We start from the raw sequence: 20,004 nt of genomic DNA, 5'->3' as shown, positions 1-20,004 counted from the left end.
AAAACCCGTCACTGCGGTACCGCTGTGGCCGTCAAGCTTCTGTGCTGAAACTGATTATCAGCTGATTTGTTCAACCTTGTTAGCCAAAACCGGACGGTCCTGCCGCCCGCTGCAGGTGTCCCTGCTTTGGCTGCTTTTTGTGCCGAACTCGTGGACCTCCCTCCCCCTGCCAGGACTACGCAAGACGTAAGCGGGTAGCAGAGTTTTCGGAGCTGTGTGTGAGAATCCCAGGTTTGGTTGCCCCCGAAAGGGGCTTCTGTGATTGAGCGAAAGGAGGCACTCGCAGGCAGTGTTGAAAAGGAGAGCTTTATTTTGTCTGAATAAATAGAAGAATAAATAGAAGAATAAATAGGCGTTTGTATAAATAGTTGAATAAATAGATAAATAGGACAAGGGTGGGAGGTGCGTTTGGGGCTAAGTGCGCGTGTTGCCTGTGAGGTTGTGGATGTGCAGGAACCAGGCACGAGCTTGCAGGCGGACGTGTTCCCAGGCGCAGGCGCTGTAATCGTTGTCTTGGAGGAAGGTGTGGAGGCAGCTGAAGTGTTTTTTGATGGTGAGGTGAAGGTTGCGAGGCCATCGCGTCCGGGAGCGCGTGTCGCTGCTGTCCAAGCATTGCTCGAGGTGCTGGGTGTAGCGGTGGATCCGGTTGAGGAGGCTTTGGCGTTGGCTGTCGTTCCAGTGGGCTGGAGTGCTGGGGCTGCTGAGGATTGTGAAGAGGTGCTGAAGGATGTCGTGGGTGGTTTTGTCGGCTTGCCGGGTGTTGCTGGTGTCCAGGATGGTGTCGTTGAAGGAGCAAGACGCGTTGTGCTGTGGGCACAGCTGGGGTAGTGTGGGAGCCATGTCCCGGAGGAGCTGGAGGCTGTCGTGAGAGAAGGTGGCATCCTGGGGGCGAAGGTGGTTGCAGGCGGAGGCGGTGGTGGCGAGAGCTTTCAGAAGGAGCGTGAGCAGCAGGATGCCGTACCCCCGTGGGTGCTGTGGGCTTGCAGGCACAGCCATGGTGGGACTCGCGTTGTGCTGGGCAGGAGCCTGGTGGGGCTCGGTGGTGGTGCGGGTGGTGGCAGTGGTCTGTGTGCAGCCACGGTGCCGGCTTTATGTGGTGTGGCATCTTTCCCTTCCTCGCTTTCCTGTTGCCGAGAGATTTTGTCTGTGGCTTTCACTTTTGGCTATTGGTTTTTGTGGTCTGGGAGCAAGTGCCTTGTCTGTGTGTGGGGCGGTTGGTGGAGATCCTGGTCCGGCGGTGTGTTCTGGGGTGGCTGGCTGCGAGGGCCGGGAGGGGGATGTGAAAGTGGTGGGGCGGAATCTTCTGGGTCAGCTGTTGTGCAGCTATTTTTTTTTTCATCCTTTCCCTGAGGCGTGCGGCGAGAGCTCTGGTGTGTCCTTTGGTGAAATCCCTCTTCCTGTTCAACTCTACTTTTCTTACGTAATGCCCTAGTGCTGTAATGGGTCTTGGTCTTTTGACTTGAGTGAGATGTGTGTTGCCCGTGGTTTGCTTTCTGTGCATTGTTTCTGTTTGTTTTTTACAAAGCATGGAAAAGTGATGCGTGCTGGGAGAACCTTGGGTAGTTTCCGGTGGCGTGAGGAGCTCTGGGTTGGCTGTGGTTGTGGTGGGAGTAGGCAGCGCCGCCTGTGTTGGAAGCTGTTGAGAATACGTTGGAAAGGCTTGTGCTTGAGGAAGAAAGAGAAAGGGAAGATATCCTTCCGAGCGGGGTCTGTGGCTGTGGTGCTCCTCAGACGACGCGTCTCCTTCCTCCACCGTCTTTTCTTTTCCTTGCTTCCTGTGGCATGTGGTGAGAAGGAGGAAATGTACCAGGAGGCGGATAGCTGTAAGCCAAGGATCTTGCGTTGCGAAGGCCAAAGGTTTGTTGCCGTCCAGGAGGAGTCCTCAAACGTTATGGGGATGACGCCCCTGATGTGGTTTTTAAGCACCTTTTGAGGATGAGGAGACTGGAGGAGTTGAGGGAATGAGAGGGTGGTTTGCGTTGGAAGGGACCTCAGATGCCATCTGCTTCCAACCGTCTTTCCGTCGGCAGGGGTGCCTTCCACTCGAGCGGGTTGCCCGTAGCCCCATCCAGCCTGCCGTTGGAGGCTTTCCGTGCTGGGGCATCCTCGGGTTCTCTGGGTGAGGTTTTCCTGCGGCCCACCTCCCCTCAACGGACAAAGTCTGTTGCTAACGGCTAATGTGAAGCTCCTCTCTTTTAGCTGAAAGCCGTCGCCCCTTGTCCTGCCATTTCAGTCCGTGTTTATGTTTCCCACTCCAGATGTCGCGTTGGCCCCCTTTGAGTCATAGAATGGCTTGGGTTGGAAGGGGCCTCGGCGGTCATCTCGTTCCCACTCGCTGCCTCGGGCGCGGTTGCCAACCGCAAAACTGAAGCTGTAGAGCAGGCTTCCCAGTGCTGCATCCAGCCTGGCCTTGAGCACCCCTGGGAATGGTGGATCCAGAATCTCTCTGGGCATTTTGTGCCAGTGGCTCACCTGCATCTCCCCGTGGCGTCTGATCTTAATCTCTTTTATTTTAAAGCCGTGTTCTGTCGCTATCTACCCGTGTGGAACGTTGATTTCCTTCCTGTTTATAAGGTCCCTTTAAGTAGTGGCAGGCTATAACGTGGTCTCCCTGGTGCTTTGTGTTTTCCTGACCGCGCAGGCACAGCTCCCTCAGCTTGTCTTTGTAGGAGAAGTGCTCCAGCCCTCTGGTTGTCCTTGTGGCCGTGCTCTGGCCTCTCACCAAAATCTCCTCAGCTTGATGCGTGAAGTGCGCAAACTTGCTGAGGGTGCAGTCGATGCCTTCACCTGTGTTGTTGATAAGGATGTTGCGGAGCAGTGGCCGCAAGGCGGAGCCTGGGGGGGCACCACTTGTGTCCGGCCTCCACCTGGGCGTAGAGCCATTGACGGCAGCCCTGAGGCCGCGACCATGCAACCAATTCCTCATCCAGCGAGTAGTCCAGCCTTTGAACCCACGCCTCTCCGATTTAGTGATATGGATGTGGTGCAAGCCTTGCAGAAGTCCTTATAGATGGCAACGGTTGCCTTCCGTTTGTGCACCGATACGGTCACTCCATCGCAGGAGGCCAGCCGGTTAGTCAGGCACGATCTGCCCTTGGTGAAGCCGTGCAGGCTGTGTCGGATCACCTGCTCGTCCCTCTGTTGCTGGCAGATCTGCTGCGTGATCTTCCTAGGCAGAGGGGTGAGGCTCACCTGGCTGTAGTTCCCCGCGTCTTCCTTCCTCCTTTTCCTAGAAGGGGGAGCGATGTTTCCGTTTTTGCAGTCACCGGGGACTTTTCCTGACAGCCGTGACTTTTCTGATAGGACGGAGAGCGGCATTGCAGCCACGTGAGGAGCGGAAGAGCAAGCGAGCGAGTTGAACTCCCACCCTCCTCAAAACTCCTCCTGCTTGATGTCGTATGGTGGGGGATAGCCCTTTGGGCCAGTTTAAGTCAGCAGTCCTAACTCCGCTCCCTCCCAGCTCCTTGGGGCTTTTGCTGAGAACGGCCTTGGCTCGGTGCGGCACCGCTTGGCGGCAAGAATAAGCGTCGGTGTGTTACCAGCATTGTTTTTCTCCTAGAACCAAAACGCCGCATCGTAGCAGGCGCTCTGAAGAGAACAATTCTGTCCCAGCTGGAACGAAGACATGGGGGTATCCAAATCCATGCTGTCCCAGTGTTCTCCACCCAGAGAGAGGGTGAGGCAGAGTGGTTGCCAAGAAGGTGCCCTGTCTTGGTGGAGTAAGATGAGTGTAGCTTCCCGTCTCTTAGCTCTCTTGTCTCCTTCCTTCTCTCTGCCTTTCTCTTCTCTGCTTCCCCAAGATAGCTCTGCTTCCCCTTAGAAGCTGAAGCTTGTGGGTTTCTCCCTGTGGGGCGATGTTTGACAGGATTTGCGTGAAGAGTCATCTACTGCAGTGGTACGCCGCCTTTGTGTTCTTGATCATGGCACTCGAGACGTGAGTTACCTGTAGGGCTAATTTCACATTAACGAAGCAAAACCCGTCACTGCGGTACCGCTGTGGCCGTCAAGCTTCTGTGCTGAAACTGATTATCAGCTGATTTGTTCAACCTTGTTAGCCAAAACCGGACGGTCCTGCCGCCCGCTGCAGGTGTCCCTGCTTTGGCTGCTTTTTGTGCCGAACTCGTGGACCTCCCTCCCCCTGCCAGGACTACGCAAGACGTAAGCGGGTAGCAGAGTTTTCGGAGCTGTGTGTGAGAATCCCAGGTTTGGTTGCCCCCGAAAGGGGCTTCTGTGATTGAGCGAAAGGAGGCACTCGCAGGCAGTGTTGAAAAGGAGAGCTTTATTTTGTCTGAATAAATAGAAGAATAAATAGAAGAATAAATAGGCGTTTGTATAAATAGTTGAATAAATAGATAAATAGGACAAGGGTGGGAGGTGCGTTTGGGGCTAAGTGCGCGTGTTGCCTGTGAGGTTGTGGATGTGCAGGAACCAGGCACGAGCTTGCAGGCGGACGTGTTCCCAGGCGCAGGCGCTGTAATCGTTGTCTTGGAGGAAGGTGTGGAGGCAGCTGAAGTGTTTTTTGATGGTGAGGTGAAGGTTGCGAGGCCATCGCGTCCGGGAGCGCGTGTCGCTGCTGTCCAAGCATTGCTCGAGGTGCTGGGTGTAGCGGTGGATCCGGTTGAGGAGGCTTTGGCGTTGGCTGTCGTTCCAGTGGGCTGGAGTGCTGGGGCTGCTGAGGATTGTGAAGAGGTGCTGAAGGATGTCGTGGGTGGTTTTGTCGGCTTGCCGGGTGTTGCTGGTGTCCAGGATGGTGTCGTTGAAGGAGCAAGACGCGTTGTGCTGTGGGCACAGCTGGGGTAGTGTGGGAGCCATGTCCCGGAGGAGCTGGAGGCTGTCGTGAGAGAAGGTGGCATCCTGGGGGCGAAGGTGGTTGCAGGCGGAGGCGGTGGTGGCGAGAGCTTTCAGAAGGAGCGTGAGCAGCAGGATGCCGTACCCCCGTGGGTGCTGTGGGCTTGCAGGCACAGCCATGGTGGGACTCGCGTTGTGCTGGGCAGGAGCCTGGTGGGGCTCGGTGGTGGTGCGGGTGGTGGCAGTGGTCTGTGTGCAGCCACGGTGCCGGCTTTATGTGGTGTGGCATCTTTCCCTTCCTCGCTTTCCTGTTGCCGAGAGATTTTGTCTGTGGCTTTCACTTTTGGCTATTGGTTTTTGTGGTCTGGGAGCAAGTGCCTTGTCTGTGTGTGGGGCGGTTGGTGGAGATCCTGGTCCGGCGGTGTGTTCTGGGGTGGCTGGCTGCGAGGGCCGGGAGGGGGATGTGAAAGTGGTGGGGCGGAATCTTCTGGGTCAGCTGTTGTGCAGCTATTTTTTTTTTCATCCTTTCCCTGAGGCGTGCGGCGAGAGCTCTGGTGTGTCCTTTGGTGAAATCCCTCTTCCTGTTCAACTCTACTTTTCTTACGTAATGCCCTAGTGCTGTAATGGGTCTTGGTCTTTCGACTTGAGTGAGATGTGTGTTGCCCGTGGTTTGCTTTCTGTGCATTGTTTCTGTTTGTTTTTTACAAAGCATGGAAAAGTGATGCGTGCTGGGAGAACCTTGGGTAGTTTCCGGTGGCGTGAGGAGCTCTGGGTTGGCTGTGGTTGTGGTGGGAGTAGGCAGCGCCGCCTGTGTTGGAAGCTGTTGAGAATACGTTGGAAAGGCTTGTGCTTGAGGAAGAAGGAGAAAGGGAAGATATCCTTCCGAGCGGGGTCTGTGGCTGTGGTGCTCCTCAGACGACGCGTCTCCTTCCTCCACCGTCTTTTCTTTTCCTTGCTTCCTGTGGCATGTGGTGAGAAGGAGGAAATGTACCAGGAGGCGGATAGCTGTAAGCCAAGGATCTTGCGTTGCGAAGGCCAAAGGTTTGTTGCCGTCCAGGAGGAGTCCTCAAACGTTATGGGGATGACGCCCCTGATGTGGTTTTTAAGCACCTTTTGAGGATGAGGAGACTGGAGGAGTTGAGGGAATGAGAGGGTGGTTTGCGTTGGAAGGGACCTCAGATGCCATCTGCTTCCAACCGTCTTTCCGTCGGCAGGGGTGCCTTCCACTCGAGCGGGTTGCCCGTAGCCCCATCCAGCCTGCCGTTGGAGGCTTCCCGTGCTGGGGCATCCTCGGGTTCTCTGGGTGAGGTTTTCCTGCGGCCCACCTCCCCTCAACGGACAAAGTCTGTTGCTAACGGCTAATGTGAAGCTCCTCTCTTTTAGCTGAAAGCCGTCGCCCCTTGTCCTGCCATTTCAGTCCGTGTTTATGTTTCCCACTCCAGATGTCGCGTTGGCCCCCTTTGAGTCATAGAATGGCTTGGGTTGGAAGGGGCCTCGGCGGTCATCTCGTTCCCACTCGCTGCCTCGGGCGGGGTTGCCAACCGCAAAACTGAAGCTGTAGAGCAGGCTTCCCAGTGCTGCATCCAGCCTGGCCTTGAGCACCCCTGGGAATGGTGGATCCAGAATCTCTCTGGGCATTTTGTGCCAGTGGCTCACCTGCATCTCCCCGTGGCGTCTGATCTTAATCTCTTTTATTTTAAAGCCGTGTTCTGTCGCTATCTACCCGTGTGGAAAGTTGATTTCCTTCCTGTTTATAAGGTCCCTTTAAGTAGTGGCAGGCTATAACGTGGTCTCCCTGGTGCTTTGTGTTTTCCTGACCGCGCAGGCACAGCTCCCTCAGCTTGTCTTTGTAGGAGAAGTGCTCCAGCCCTCTGGTTGTCCTTGTGGCCGTGCTCTGGCCTCTCACCAAAATCTCCTCAGCTTGATGCGTGAAGTGCGCAAACTTGCTGAGGGTGCAGTCGATGCCTTCACCTGTGTTGTTGATAAGGATGTTGCGGAGCAGTGGCCGCAAGGCGGAGCCTGGGGGGGCACCACTTGTGTCCGGCCTCCACCTGGGCGTAGAGCCATTGACGGCAGCCCTGAGGCCGCGACCATGCAACCAATTCCTCATCCAGCGAGTAGTCCAGCCTTTGAACCCACGCCTCTCCGATTTAGTGATATGGATGTGGTGCAAGCCTTGCAGAAGTCCTTATAGATGGCAACGGTTGCCTTCCGTTTGTGCACCGATACGGTCACTCCATCGCAGGAGGCCAGCCGGTTAGTCAGGCACGATCTGCCCTTGGTGAAGCCGTGCAGGCTGTGTCGGATCACCTGCTCGTCCCTCTGTTGCTGGCAGATCTGCTGCGTGATCTTCCTAGGCAGAGGGGTGAGGCTCACCTGGCTGTAGTTCCCCGCGTCTTCCTTCCTCCTTTTCCTAGAAGGGGGAGCGATGTTTCCGTTTTTGCAGTCACCGGGGACTTTTCCTGACAGCCGTGACTTTTCTGATAGGACGGAGAGCGGCATTGCAGCCACGTGAGGAGCGGAAGAGCAAGCGAGCGAGTTGAACTCCCACCCTCCTCAAAACTCCTCCTGCTTGATGTCGTATGGTGGGGGATAGCCCTTTGGGCCAGTTTAAGTCAGCAGTCCTAACTCCGCTCCCTCCCAGCTCCTTGGGGCTTTTGCTGAGAACGGCCTTGGCTCGGTGCGGCACCGCTTGGCGGCAAGAATAAGCGTCGGTGTGTTACCAGCATTGTTTTTCTCCTAGAACCAAAACGCCGCATCGTAGCAGGCGCTCTGAAGAGAACAATTCTGTCCCAGCTGGAACGAAGACATGGGGGTATCCAAATCCATGCTGTCCCAGTGTTCTCCACCCAGAGAGAGGGTGAGGCAGAGTGGTTGCCAAGAAGGTGCCCTGTCTTGGCGGAGTAAGATGAGTGTAGCTTCCCGTCTCTTAGCTCTCTTGTCTCCTTCCTTCTCTCTGCCTTTCTCTTCTCTGCTTCCCCAAGATAGCTCTGCTTCCCCTTAGAAGCTGAAGCTTGTGGGTTTCTCCCTGTGGGGCGATGTTTGACAGGATTTGCGTGAAGAGTCATCTACTGCAGTGGTACGCCGCCTTTGTGTTCTTGATCATGGCACTCGAGACGTGAGTTACCTGTAGGGCTAATTTCACATTAACGAAGCAAAACCCGTCACTGCGGTACCGCTGTGGCCGTCAAGCTTCTGTGCTGAAACTGATTATCAGCTGATTTGTTCAACCTTGTTAGCCAAAACCGGACGGTCCTGCCGCCCGCTGCAGGTGTCCCTGCTTTGGCTGCTTTTTGTGCCGAACTCGTGGACCTCCCTCCCCCTGCCAGGACTACGCAAGACGTAAGCGGGTAGCAGAGTTTTCGGAGCTGTGTGTGAGAATCCCAGGTTTGGTTGCCCCCGAAAGGGGCTTCTGTGATTGAGCGAAAGGAGGCACTCGCAGGCAGTGTTGAAAAGGAGAGCTTTATTTTGTCTGAATAAATAGAAGAATAAATAGAAGAATAAATAGGCGTTTGTATAAATAGTTGAATAAATAGATAAATAGGACAAGGGTGGGAGGTGCGTTTGGGGCTAAGTGCGCGTGTTGCCTGTGAGGTTGTGGATGTGCAGGAACCAGGCACGAGCTTGCAGGCGGACGTGTTCCCAGGCGCAGGCGCTGTAATCGTTGTCTTGGAGGAAGGTGTGGAGGCAGCTGAAGTGTTTTTTGATGGTGAGGTGAAGGTTGCGAGGCCATCGCGTCCGGGAGCGCGTGTCGCTGCTGTCCAAGCATTGCTCGAGGTGCTGGGTGTAGCGGTGGATCCGGTTGAGGAGGCTTTGGCGTTGGCTGTCGTTCCAGTGGGCTGGAGTGCTGGGGCTGCTGAGGATTGTGAAGAGGTGCTGAAGGATGTCGTGGGTGGTTTTGTCGGCTTGCCGGGTGTTGCTGGTGTCCAGGATGGTGTCGTTGAAGGAGCAAGACGCGTTGTGCTGTGGGCACAGCTGGGGTAGTGTGGGAGCCATGTCCCGGAGGAGCTGGAGGCTGTCGTGAGAGAAGGTGGCATCCTGGGGGCGAAGGTGGTTGCAGGCGGAGGCGGTGGTGGCGAGAGCTTTCAGAAGGAGCGTGAGCAGCAGGATGCCGTACCCCCGTGGGTGCTGTGGGCTTGCAGGCACAGCCATGGTGGGACTCGCGTTGTGCTGGGCAGGAGCCTGGTGGGGCTCGGTGGTGGTGCGGGTGGTGGCAGTGGTCTGTGTGCAGCCACGGTGCCGGCTTTATGTGGTGTGGCATCTTTCCCTTCCTCGCTTTCCTGTTGCCGAGAGATTTTGTCTGTGGCTTTCACTTTTGGCTATTGGTTTTTGTGGTCTGGGAGCAAGTGCCTTGTCTGTGTGTGGGGCGGTTGGTGGAGATCCTGGTCCGGCGGTGTGTTCTGGGGTGGCTGGCTGCGAGGGCCGGGAGGGGGATGTGAAAGTGGTGGGGCGGAATCTTCTGGGTCAGCTGTTGTGCAGCTATTTTTTTTTTCATCCTTTCCCTGAGGCGTGCGGCGAGAGCTCTGGTGTGTCCTTTGGTGAAATCCCTCTTCCTGTTCAACTCTACTTTTCTTACGTAATGCCCTAGTGCTGTAATGGGTCTTGGTCTTTTGACTTGAGTGAGATGTGTGTTGCCCGTGGTTTGCTTTCTGTGCATTGTTTCTGTTTGTTTTTTACAAAGCATGGAAAAGTGATGCGTGCTGGGAGAACCTTGGGTAGTTTCCGGTGGCGTGAGGAGCTCTGGGTTGGCTGTGGTTGTGGTGGGAGTAGGCAGCGCCGCCTGTGTTGGAAGCTGTTGAGAATACGTTGGAAAGGCTTGTGCTTGAGGAAGAAAGAGAAAGGGAAGATATCCTTCCGAGCGGGGTCTGTGGCTGTGGTGCTCCTCAGACGACGCGTCTCCTTCCTCCACCGTCTTTTCTTTTCCTTGCTTCCTGTGGCATGTGGTGAGAAGGAGGAAATGTACCAGGAGGCGGATAGCTGTAAGCCAAGGATCTTGCGTTGCGAAGGCCAAAGGTTTGTTGCCGTCCAGGAGGAGTCCTCAAACGTTATGGGGATGACGCCCCTGATGTGGTTTTTAAGCACCTTTGAGGATGAGGAGACTGGAGGAGTTGAGGGAATGAGAGGGTGGTTTGCGTTGGAAGGGACCTCAGATGCCATCTGCTTCCAACCGTCTTTCCGTCGGCAGGGGTGCCTTCCACTCGAGCGGGTTGCCCGTAGCCCCATCCAGCCTGCCGTTGGAGGCTTCCCGTGCTGGGGCATCCTCGGGTTCTCTGGGTGAGGTTTTCCTGCGGCCCACCTCCCCTCAACGGACAAAGTCTGTTGCTAACGGCTAATGTGAAGCTCCTCTCTTTTAGCTGAAAGCCGTCGCCCCTTGTCCTGCCATTTCAGTCCGTGTTTATGTTTCCCACTCCAGATGTCGCGTTGGCCCCCTTTGAGTCATAGAATGGCTTGGGTTGGAAGGGGCCTCGGCGGTCATCTCGTTCCCACTCGCTGCCTCGGGCGCGGTTGCCAACCGCAAAACTGAAGCTGTAGAGCAGGCTTCCCAGTGCTGCATCCAGCCTGGCCTTGAGCACCCCTGGGAATGGTGGATCCAGAATCTCTCTGGGCATTTTGTGCCAGTGGCTCACCTGCATCTCCCCGTGGCGTCTGATCTTAATCTCTTTTATTTTAAAGCCGTGTTCTGTCGCTATCTACCCGTGTGGAACGTTGATTTCCTTCCTGTTTATAAGGTCCCTTTAAGTAGTGGCAGGCTATAACGTGGTCTCCCTGGTGCTTTGTGTTTTCCTGACCGCGCAGGCACAGCTCCCTCAGCTTGTCTTTGTAGGAGAAGTGCTCCAGCCCTCTGGTTGTCCTTGTGGCCGTGCTCTGGCCTCTCACCAAAATCTCCTCAGCTTGATGCGTGAAGTGCGCAAACTTGCTGAGGGTGCAGTCGATGCCTTCACCTGTGTTGTTGATAAGGATGTTGCGGAGCAGTGGCCGCAAGGCGGAGCCTGGGGGGGCACCACTTGTGTCCGGCCTCCACCTGGGCGTAGAGCCATTGACGGCAGCCCTGAGGCCGCGACCATGCAACCAATTCCTCATCCAGCGAGTAGTCCAGCCTTTGAACCCACGCCTCTCCGATTTAGTGATATGGATGTGGTGCAAGCCTTGCAGAAGTCCTTATAGATGGCAACGGTTGCCTTCCGTTTGTGCACCGATACGGTCACTCCATCGCAGGAGGCCAGCCGGTTAGTCAGGCACGATCTGCCCTTGGTGAAGCCGTGCAGGCTGTGTCGGATCACCTGCTCGTCCCTCTGTTGCTGGCAGATCTGCTGCGTGATCTTCCTAGGCAGAGGGGTGAGGCTCACCTGGCTGTAGTTCCCCGCGTCTTCCTTCCTCCTTTTCCTAGAAGGGGGAGCGATGTTTCCGTTTTTGCAGTCACCGGGGACTTTTCCTGACAGCCGTGACTTTTCTGATAGGACGGAGAGCGGCATTGCAGCCACGTGAGGAGCGGAAGAGCAAGCGAGCGAGTTGAACTCCCACCCTCCTCAAAACTCCTCCTGCTTGATGTCGTATGGTGGGGGATAGCCCTTTGGGCCAGTTTAAGTCAGCAGTCCTAACTCCGCTCCCTCCCAGCTCCTTGGGGCTTTTGCTGAGAACGGCCTTGGCTCGGTGCGGCACCGCTTGGCGGCAAGAATAAGCGTCGGTGTGTTACCAGCATTGTTTTTCTCCTAGAACCAAAACGCCGCATCGTAGCAGGCGCTCTGAAGAGAACAATTCTGTCCCAGCTGGAACGAAGACATGGGGGTATCCAAATCCATGCTGTCCCAGTGTTCTCCACCCAGAGAGAGGGTGAGGCAGAGTGGTTGCCAAGAAGGTGCCCTGTCTTGGTGGAGTAAGATGAGTGTAGCTTCCCGTCTCTTAGCTCTCTTGTCTCCTTCCTTCTCTCTGCCTTTCTCTTCTCTGCTTCCCCAAGATAGCTCTGCTTCCCCTTAGAAGCTGAAGCTTGTGGGTTTCTCCCTGTGGGGCGATGTTTGACAGGATTTGCGTGAAGAGTCATCTACTGCAGTGGTACGCCGCCTTTGTGTTCTTGATCATGGCACTCGAGACGTGAGTTACCTGTAGGGCTAATTTCACATTAACGAAGCAAAACCCGTCACTGCGGTACCGCTGTGGCCGTCAAGCTTCTGTGCTGAAACTGATTATCAGCTGATTTGTTCAACCTTGTTAGCCAAAACCGGACGGTCCTGCCGCCCGCTGCAGGTGTCCCTGCTTTGGCTGCTTTTTGTGCCGAACTCGTGGACCTCCCTCCCCCTGCCAGGACTACGCAAGACGTAAGCGGGTAGCAGAGTTTTCGGAGCTGTGTGTGAGAATCCCAGGTTTGGTTGCCCCCGAAAGGGGCTTCTGTGATTGAGCGAAAGGAGGCACTCGCAGGCAGTGTTGAAAAGGAGAGCTTTATTTTGTCTGAATAAATAGAAGAATAAATAGAAGAATAAATAGGCGTTTGTATAAATAGTTGAATAAATAGATAAATAGGACAAGGGTGGGAGGTGCGTTTGGGGCTAAGTGCGCGTGTTGCCTGTGAGGTTGTGGATGTGCAGGAACCAGGCACGAGCTTGCAGGCGGACGTGTTCCCAGGCGCAGGCGCTGTAATCGTTGTCTTGGAGGAAGGTGTGGAGGCAGCTGAAGTGTTTTTTGATGGCGAGGTGAAGGTTGCGAGGCCATCGCTTCTGGGAGCGCGTGTCGCTGCTGTCCAAGCATTGCTCGAGGTGCTGGGTGTAGCGGTGGATCCGGTTGAGGAGGCTTTGGCGTTGGCTGTCGTTCCAGTGGGCTGGAGTGCTGGGGCTGCTGAGGATTGTGAAGAGGTGCTGAAGGATGTCGTGGGTGGTTTTGTCGGCTTGCCGGGTGTTGCTGGTGTCCAGGATGGTGTCGTTGAAGGAGCAAGACGCGTTGTGCTGTGGGCACAGCTGGGGTAGTGTGGGAGCCATGTCCCGGAGGAGCTGGAGGCTGTCGTGAGAGAAGGTGGCATCCTGGGGGCGAAGGTGGTTGCAGGCGGAGGCGGTGGTGGCGAGAGCTTTCAGAAGGAGCGTGAGCAGCAGGATGCCGTACCCCCGTGGGTGCTGTGGGCTTGCAGGCACAGCCATGGTGGGACTCGCGTTGTGCTGGGCAGGAGCCTGGTGGGGCTCGGTGGTGGTGCGGGTGGTGGCAGTGGTCTGTGTGCAGCCACGGTGCCGGCTTTATGTGGTGTGGCATCTTTCCCTTCCTCGCTTTCCTGTTGCCGAGAGATTTTGTCTGTGGCTTTCACTTTTGGCTATTGGTTTTTGTGGTCTGGGAGCAAGTGCCTTGTCTGTGTGTGGGGCGGTTGGTGGAGATCCTGGTCCGGCGGTGTGTTCTGGGGTGGCTGGCTGCGAGGGCCGGGAGGGGGATGTGAAAGTGGTGGGGCGGAATCTTCTGGGTCAGCTGTTGTGCAGCTATTTTTTTTTTCATCCTTTCCCTGAGGCGTGCGGCGAGAGCTCTGGTGTGTCCTTTGGTGAAATCCCTCTTCCTGTTCAACTCTACTTTTCTTACGTAATGCCCTAGTGCTGTAATGGGTCTTGGTCTTTCGACTTGAGTGAGATGTGTGTTGCCCGTGGTTTGCTTTCTGTGCATTGTTTCTGTTTGTTTTTTACAAAGCATGGAAAAGTGATGCGTGCTGGGAGAACCTTGGGTAGTTTCCGGTGGCGTGAGGAGCTCTGGGTTGGCTGTGGTTGTGGTGGGAGTAGGCAGCGCCGCCTGTGTTGGAAGCTGTTGAGAATACGTTGGAAAGGCTTGTGCTTGAGGAAGAAAGAGAAAGGGAAGATATCCTTCCGAGCGGGGTCTGTGGCTGTGGTGCTCCTCAGACGACGCGTCTCCTTCCTCCACCGTCTTTTCTTTTCCTTGCTTCCTGTGGCATGTGGTGAGAAGGAGGAAATGTACCAGGAGGCGGATAGCTGTAAGCCAAGGATCTTGCGTTGCGAAGGCCAAAGGTTTGTTGCTGTCCAGGAGGAGTCCTCAAACGTTATGGGGATGACGCCCCTGATGTGGTTTTTAAGCACCTTTTGAGGATGAGGAGACTGGAGGAGTTGAGGGAATGAGAGGGTGGTTTGCGTTGGAAGGGACCTCAGATGCCATCTGCTTCCAACCGTCTTTCCGTCGGCAGGGGTGCCTTCCACTCGAGCGGGTTGCCCGTAGCCCCATCCAGCCTGCCGTTGGAGGCTTCCCGTGCTGGGGCATCCTCGGGTTCTCTGGGTGAGGTTTTCCTGCGGCCCACCTCCCCTCAACGGACAAAGTCTGTTGCTAACGGCTAATGTGAAGCTCCTCTCTTTTAGCTGAAAGCCGTCGCCCCTTGTCCTGCCATTTCAGTCCGTGTTTATGTTTCCCACTCCAGATGTCGCGTTGGCCCCCTTTGAGTCATAGAATGGCTTGGGTTGGAAGGGGCCTCGGCGGTCATCTCGTTCCCACTCGCTGCCTCGGGCGCGGTTGCCAACCGCAAAACTGAAGCTGTAGAGCAGGCTTCCCAGTGCTGCATCCAGCCTGGCCTTGAGCACCCCTGGGAATGGTGGATCCAGAATCTCTCTGGGCATTTTGTGCCAGTGGCTCACCTGCATCTCCCCGTGGCGTCTGATCTTAATCTCTTTTATTTTAAAGCCGTGTTCTGTCGCTATCTACCCGTGTGGAACGTTGATTTCCTTCCTGTTTATAAGGTCCCTTTAAGTAGTGGCAGGCTATAACGTGGTCTCCCTGGTGCTTTGTGTTTTCCTGACCGCGCAGGCACAGCTCCCTCAGCTTGTCTTTGTAGGAGAAGTGCTCCAGCCCTCTGGTTGTCCTTGTGGCCGTGCTCTGGCCTCTCACCAAAATCTCCTCAGCTTGATGCGTGAAGTGCGCAAACTTGCTGAGGGTGCAGTCGATGCCTTCACCTGTGTTGTTGATAAGGATGTTGCGGAGCAGTGGCCGCAAGGCGGAGCCTGGGGGGGCACCACTTGTGTCCGGCCTCCACCTGGGCGTAGAGCCATTGACGGCAGCCCTGAGGCCGCGACCATGCAACCAATTCCTCATCCAGCGAGTAGTCCAGCCTTTGAACCCACGCCTCTCCGATTTAGTGATATGGATGTGGTGCAAGCCTTGCAGAAGTCCTTATAGATGGCAACGGTTGCCTTCCGTTTGTGCACCGATACGGTCACTCCATCGCAGGAGGCCAGCCGGTTAGTCAGGCACGATCTGCCCTTGGTGAAGCCGTGCAGGCTGTGTCGGATCACCTGCTCGTCCCTCTGTTGCTGGCAGATCTGCTGCGTGATCTTCCTAGGCAGAGGGGTGAGGCTCACCTGGCTGTAGTTCCCCGCGTCTTCCTTCCTCCTTTTCCTAGAAGGGGGAGCGATGTTTCCGTTTTTGCAGTCACCGGGGACTTTTCCTGACAGCCGTGACTTTTCTGATAGGACGGAGAGCGGCATTGCAGCCACGTGAGGAGCGGAAGAGCAAGCGAGCGAGTTGAACTCCCACCCTCCTCAAAACTCCTCCTGCTTGATGTCGTATGGTGGGGGATAGCCCTTTGGGCCAGTTTAAGTCAGCAGTCCTAACTCCGCTCCCTCCCAGCTCCTTGGGGCTTTTGCTGAGAACGGCCTTGGCTCGGTGCGGCACCGCTTGGCGGCAAGAATAAGCGTCGGTGTGTTACCAGCATTGTTTTTCTCCTAGAACCAAAACGCCGCATCGTAGCAGGCGCTCTGAAGAGAACAATTCTGTCCCAGCTGGAACGAAGACATGGGGGTATCCAAATCCATGCTGTCCCAGTGTTCTCCACCCAGAGAGAGGGTGAGGCAGAGTGGTTGCCAAGAAGGTGCCCTGTCTTGGTGGAGTAAGATGAGTGTAGCTTCCCGTCTCTTAGCTCTCTTGTCTCCTTCCTTCTCTCTGCCTTTCTCTTCTCTGCTTCCCCAAGATAGCTCTGCTTCCCCTTAGAAGCTGAAGCTTGTGGGTTTCTCCCTGTGGGGCGATGTTTGACAGGATTTGCGTGAAGAGTCATCTACTGCAGTGGTACGCCGCCTTTGTGTTCTTGATCATGGCACTCGAGACGTGAGTTACCTGTAGGGCTAATTTCACATTAACGAAGCAAAACCCGTCACTGCGGTACCGCTGTGGCCGTCAAGCTTCTGTGCTGAAACTGATTATCAGCTGATTTGTTCAACCTTGTTAGCCAAAACCGGACGGTCCTGCCGCCCGCTGCAGGTGTCCCTGCTTTGGCTGCTTTTTGTGCCGAACTCGTGGACCTCCCTCCCCCTGCCAGGACTACGCAAGACGTAAGTGGGTAGCAGAGTTTTCGGAGCTGTGTGTGAGAATCCCAGGTTTGGTTGCCCCCGAAAGGGGCTTCTGTGATTGAGCGAAAGGAGGCACTCGCAGGCAGTGTTGAAAAGGAGAGCTTTATTTTGTCTGAATAAATAGAAGAATAAATAGAAGAATAAATAGGCGTTTGTATAAATAGTTGAATAAATAGATAAATAGGACAAGGGTGGGAGGTGCGTTTGGGGCTAAGTGCGCGTGTTGCCTGTGAGGTTGTGGATGTGCAGGAACCAGGCACGAGCTTGCAGGCGGACGTGTTCCCAGGCGCAGGCGCTGTAATCGTTGTCTTGGAGGAAGGTGTGGAGGCAGCTGAAGTGTTTTTTGATGGCGAGGTGAAGGTTGCGAGGCCATCGCTTCTGGGAGCGCGTGTCGCTGCTGTCCAAGCATTGCTCGAGGTGCTGGGTGTAGCGGTGGATCCGGTTGAGGAGGCTTTGGCGTTGGCTGTCGTTCCAGTGGGCTGGAGTGCTGGGGCTGCTGAGGATTGTGAAGAGGTGCTGAAGGATGTCGTGGGTGGTTTTGTCGGCTTGCCGGGTGTTGCTGGTGTCCAGGATGGTGTCGTTGAAGGAGCAAGACGCGTTGTGCTGTGGGCACAGCTGGGGTAGTGTGGGAGCCATGTCCCGGAGGAGCTGGAGGCTGTCGTGAGAGAAGGTGGCATCCTGGGGGCGAAGGTGGTTGCAGGCGGAGGCGGTGGTGGCGAGAGCTTTCAGAAGGAGCGTGAGCAGCAGGATGCCGTACCCCCGTGGGTGCTGTGGGCTTGCAGGCACAGCCATGGTGGGACTCGCGTTGTGCTGGGCAGGAGCCTGGTGGGGCTCGGTGGTGGTGCGGGTGGTGGCAGTGGTCTGTGTGCAGCCACGGTGCCGGCTTTATGTGGTGTGGCATCTTTCCCTTCCTCGCTTTCCTGTTGCCGAGAGATTTTGTCTGTGGCTTTCACTTTTGGCTATTGGTTTTTGTGGTCTGGGAGCAAGTGCCTTGTCTGTGTGTGGGGCGGTTGGTGGAGATCCTGGTCCGGCGGTGTGTTCTGGGGTGGCTGGCTGCGAGGGCCGGGAGGGGGATGTGAAAGTGGTGGGGCGGAATCTTCTGGGTCAGCTGTTGTGCAGCTATTTTTTTTTTCATCCTTTCCCTGAGGCGTGCGGCGAGAGCTCTGGTGTGTCCTTTGGTGAAATCCCTCTTCCTGTTCAACTCTACTTTTCTTACGTAATGCCCTAGTGCTGTAATGGGTCTTGGTCTTTCGACTTGAGTGAGATGTGTGTTGCCCGTGGTTTGCTTTCTGTGCATTGTTTCTGTTTGTTTTTTACAAAGCATGGAAAAGTGATGCGTGCTGGGAGAACCTTGGGTAGTTTCCGGTGGCGTGAGGAGCTCTGGGTTGGCTGTGGTTGTGGTGGGAGTAGGCAGCGCCGCCTGTGTTGGAAGCTGTTGAGAATACGTTGGAAAGGCTTGTGCTTGAGGAAGAAAGAGAAAGGGAAGATATCCTTCCGAGCGGGGTCTGTGGCTGTGGTGCTCCTCAGACGACGCGTCTCCTTCCTCCACCGTCTTTTCTTTTCCTTGCTTCCTGTGGCATGTGGTGAGAAGGAGGAAATGTACCAGGAGGCGGATAGCTGTAAGCCAAGGATCTTGCGTTGCGAAGGCCAAAGGTTTGTTGCCGTCCAGGAGGAGTCCTCAAACGTTATGGGGATGACGCCCCTGATGTGGTTTTTAAGCACCTTTTGAGGATGAGGAGACTGGAGGAGTTGAGGGAATGAGAGGGTGGTTTGCGTTGGAAGGGACCTCAGATGCCATCTGCTTCCAACCGTCTTTCCGTCGGCAGGGGTGCCTTCCACTCGAGCGGGTTGCCCGTAGCCCCATCCAGCCTGCCGTTGGAGGCTTCCCGTGCTGGGGCATCCTCGGGTTCTCTGGGTGAGGTTTTCCTGCGGCCCACCTCCCCTCAACGGACAAAGTCTGTTGCTAACGGCTAATGTGAAGCTCCTCTCTTTTAGCTGAAAGCCGTCGCCCCTTGTCCTGCCATTTCAGTCCGTGTTTATGTTTCCCACTCCAGATGTCGCGTTGGCCCCCTTTGAGTCATAGAATGGCTTGGGTTGGAAGGGGCCTCGGCGGTCATCTCGTTCCCACTCGCTGCCTCGGGCGCGGTTGCCAACCGCAAAACTGAAGCTGTAGAGCAGGCTTCCCAGTGCTGCATCCAGCCTGGCCTTGAGCACCCCTGGGAATGGTGGATCCAGAATCTCTCTGGGCATTTTGTGCCAGTGGCTCACCTGCATCTCCCCGTGGCGTCTGATCTTAATCTCTTTTATTTTAAAGCCGTGTTCTGTCGCTATCTACCCGTGTGGAACGTTGATTTCCTTCCTGTTTATAAGGTCCCTTTAAGTAGTGGCAGGCTATAACGTGGTCTCCCTGGTGCTTTGTGTTTTCCTGACCGCGCAGGCACAGCTCCCTCAGCTTGTCTTTGTAGGAGAAGTGCTCCAGCCCTCTGGTTGTCCTTGTGGCCGTGCTCTGGCCTCTCACCAAAATCTCCTCAGCTTGATGCGTGAAGTGCGCAAACTTGCTGAGGGTGCAGTCGATGCCTTCACCTGTGTTGTTGATAAGGATGTTGCGGAGCAGTGGCCGCAAGGCGGAGCCTGGGGGGGCACCACTTGTGTCCGGCCTCCACCTGGGCGTAGAGCCATTGACGGCAGCCCTGAGGCCGCGACCATGCAACCAATTCCTCATCCAGCGAGTAGTCCAGCCTTTGAACCCACGCCTCTCCGATTTAGTGATATGGATGTGGTGCAAGCCTTGCAGAAGTCCTTATAGATGGCAACGGTTGCCTTCCGTTTGTGCACCGATACGGTCACTCCATCGCAGGAGGCCAGCCGGTTAGTCAGGCACGATCTGCCCTTGGTGAAGCCGTGCAGGCTGTGTCGGATCACCTGCTCGTCCCTCTGTTGCTGGCAGATCTGCTGCGTGATCTTCCTAGGCAGAGGGGTGAGGCTCACCTGGCTGTAGTTCCCCGCGTCTTCCTTCCTCCTTTTCCTAGAAGGGGGAGCGATGTTTCCGTTTTTGCAGTCACCGGGGACTTTTCCTGACAGCCGTGACTTTTCTGATAGGACGGAGAGCGGCATTGCAGCCACGTGAGGAGCGGAAGAGCAAGCGAGCGAGTTGAACTCCCACCCTCCTCAAAACTCCTCCTGCTTGATGTCGTATGGTGGGGGATAGCCCTTTGGGCCAGTTTAAGTCAGCAGTCCTAACTCCGCTCCCTCCCAGCTCCTTGGGGCTTTTGCTGAGAACGGCCTTGGCTCGGTGCGGCACCGCTTGGCGGCAAGAATAAGCGTCGGTGTGTTACCAGCATTGTTTTTCTCCTAGAACCAAAACGCCGCATCGTAGCAGGCGCTCTGAAGAGAACAATTCTGTCCCAGCTGGAACGAAGACATGGGGGTATCCAAATCCATGCTGTCCCAGTGTTCTCCACCCAGAGAGAGGGTGAGGCAGAGTGGTTGCCAAGAAGGTGCCCTGTCTTGGCGGAGTAAGATGAGTGTAGCTTCCCGTCTCTTAGCTCTCTTGTCTCCTTCCTTCTCTCTGCCTTTCTCTTCTCTGCTTCCCCAAGATAGCTCTGCTTCCCCTTAGAAGCTGAAGCTTGTGGGTTTCTCCCTGTGGGGCGATGTTTGACAGGATTTGCGTGAAGAGTCATCTACTGCAGTGGTACGCCGCCTTTGTGTTCTTGATCATGGCACTCGAGACGTGAGTTACCTGTAGGGCTAATTTCACATTAACGAAGCAAAACCCGTCACTGCGGTACCGCTGTGGCCGTCAAGCTTCTGTGCTGAAACTGATTATCAGCTGATTTGTTCAACCTTGTTAGCCAAAACCGGACGGTCCTGCCGCCCGCTGCAGGTGTCCCTGCTTTGGCTGCTTTTTGTGCCG

General features: G+C 55.7%; 6 protein-coding genes across 17 annotated transcripts in view; 1 reads left to right on the top strand and 5 right to left on the bottom strand.

Moving 5' to 3' along the window:
* Window positions 1-20,004, top strand: part of UBAP2 (ubiquitin associated protein 2) — a 227,114-nt gene that overhangs the window by 187,370 nt on the left and 19,740 nt on the right. The window lies entirely within an intron of this gene.
* LOC100857947 (interferon type A1/A2-like) lies at window positions 371-1,424 on the bottom strand. The gene has a single exon (XM_040656603.2). The coding sequence runs from the start codon at window positions 994-996 to the stop codon at window positions 415-417; it is 582 nt and encodes a 193-aa protein (XP_040512537.1). The 5' UTR covers window positions 997-1,424; the 3' UTR covers window positions 371-414.
* On the bottom strand, window positions 2,564-7,145 carry LOC100859414 (interferon type A1/A2-like). Its single transcript, XM_040656598.2, has one exon. It carries the CDS (start codon window positions 4,966-4,968, stop codon window positions 4,387-4,389), a length of 582 nt encoding a protein of 193 aa, XP_040512532.1. The 5' UTR covers window positions 4,969-7,145; the 3' UTR covers window positions 2,564-4,386.
* Window positions 8,232-8,994, bottom strand: IFNA3 (interferon). The gene is given in 1 exon segment (NM_205427.1): window positions 8,232-8,994. A coding segment is annotated over 1 exon segment (582 nt). The 5' UTR covers window positions 8,941-8,994; the 3' UTR covers window positions 8,232-8,358.
* On the bottom strand, window positions 9,884-13,507 carry LOC121106526 (interferon type A1/A2-like). Its single transcript, XM_040656605.2, has one exon. It carries the CDS (start codon window positions 12,909-12,911, stop codon window positions 12,330-12,332), a length of 582 nt encoding a protein of 193 aa, XP_040512539.1. The 5' UTR covers window positions 12,912-13,507; the 3' UTR covers window positions 9,884-12,329.
* LOC100857744 (interferon type A1/A2-like) lies at window positions 14,471-19,060 on the bottom strand. Its single transcript, XM_004937095.5, has one exon. The coding sequence runs from the start codon at window positions 16,881-16,883 to the stop codon at window positions 16,302-16,304; it is 582 nt and encodes a 193-aa protein (XP_004937152.2). The 5' UTR covers window positions 16,884-19,060; the 3' UTR covers window positions 14,471-16,301.

Source organism: Gallus gallus, chromosome Z (assembly GCF_016699485.2).
Source record: "Gallus gallus isolate bGalGal1 chromosome Z, bGalGal1.mat.broiler.GRCg7b, whole genome shotgun sequence".
In the NCBI taxonomy this organism is placed as follows: domain Eukaryota; kingdom Metazoa; phylum Chordata; class Aves; order Galliformes; family Phasianidae; genus Gallus; species Gallus gallus.
Note: the sequence above shows the minus strand (reverse complement) of the source record. Positions and strands in the feature narration are given on the sequence as shown.

Excerpts from the sequence above, each read along its gene's own strand:
- LOC100857947 (XM_040656603.2), bottom strand. The coding sequence starts at position 996 with ATGGCTGTGCCTGCAAGCCCACAGCACCCACGGGGGTACGGCATCCTG.
- LOC100859414 (XM_040656598.2), bottom strand. The coding sequence starts at position 4,968 with ATGGCTGTGCCTGCAAGCCCACAGCACCCACGGGGGTACGGCATCCTG.
- LOC121106526 (XM_040656605.2), bottom strand. The coding sequence starts at position 12,911 with ATGGCTGTGCCTGCAAGCCCACAGCACCCACGGGGGTACGGCATCCTG.
- LOC100857744 (XM_004937095.5), bottom strand. The coding sequence starts at position 16,883 with ATGGCTGTGCCTGCAAGCCCACAGCACCCACGGGGGTACGGCATCCTG.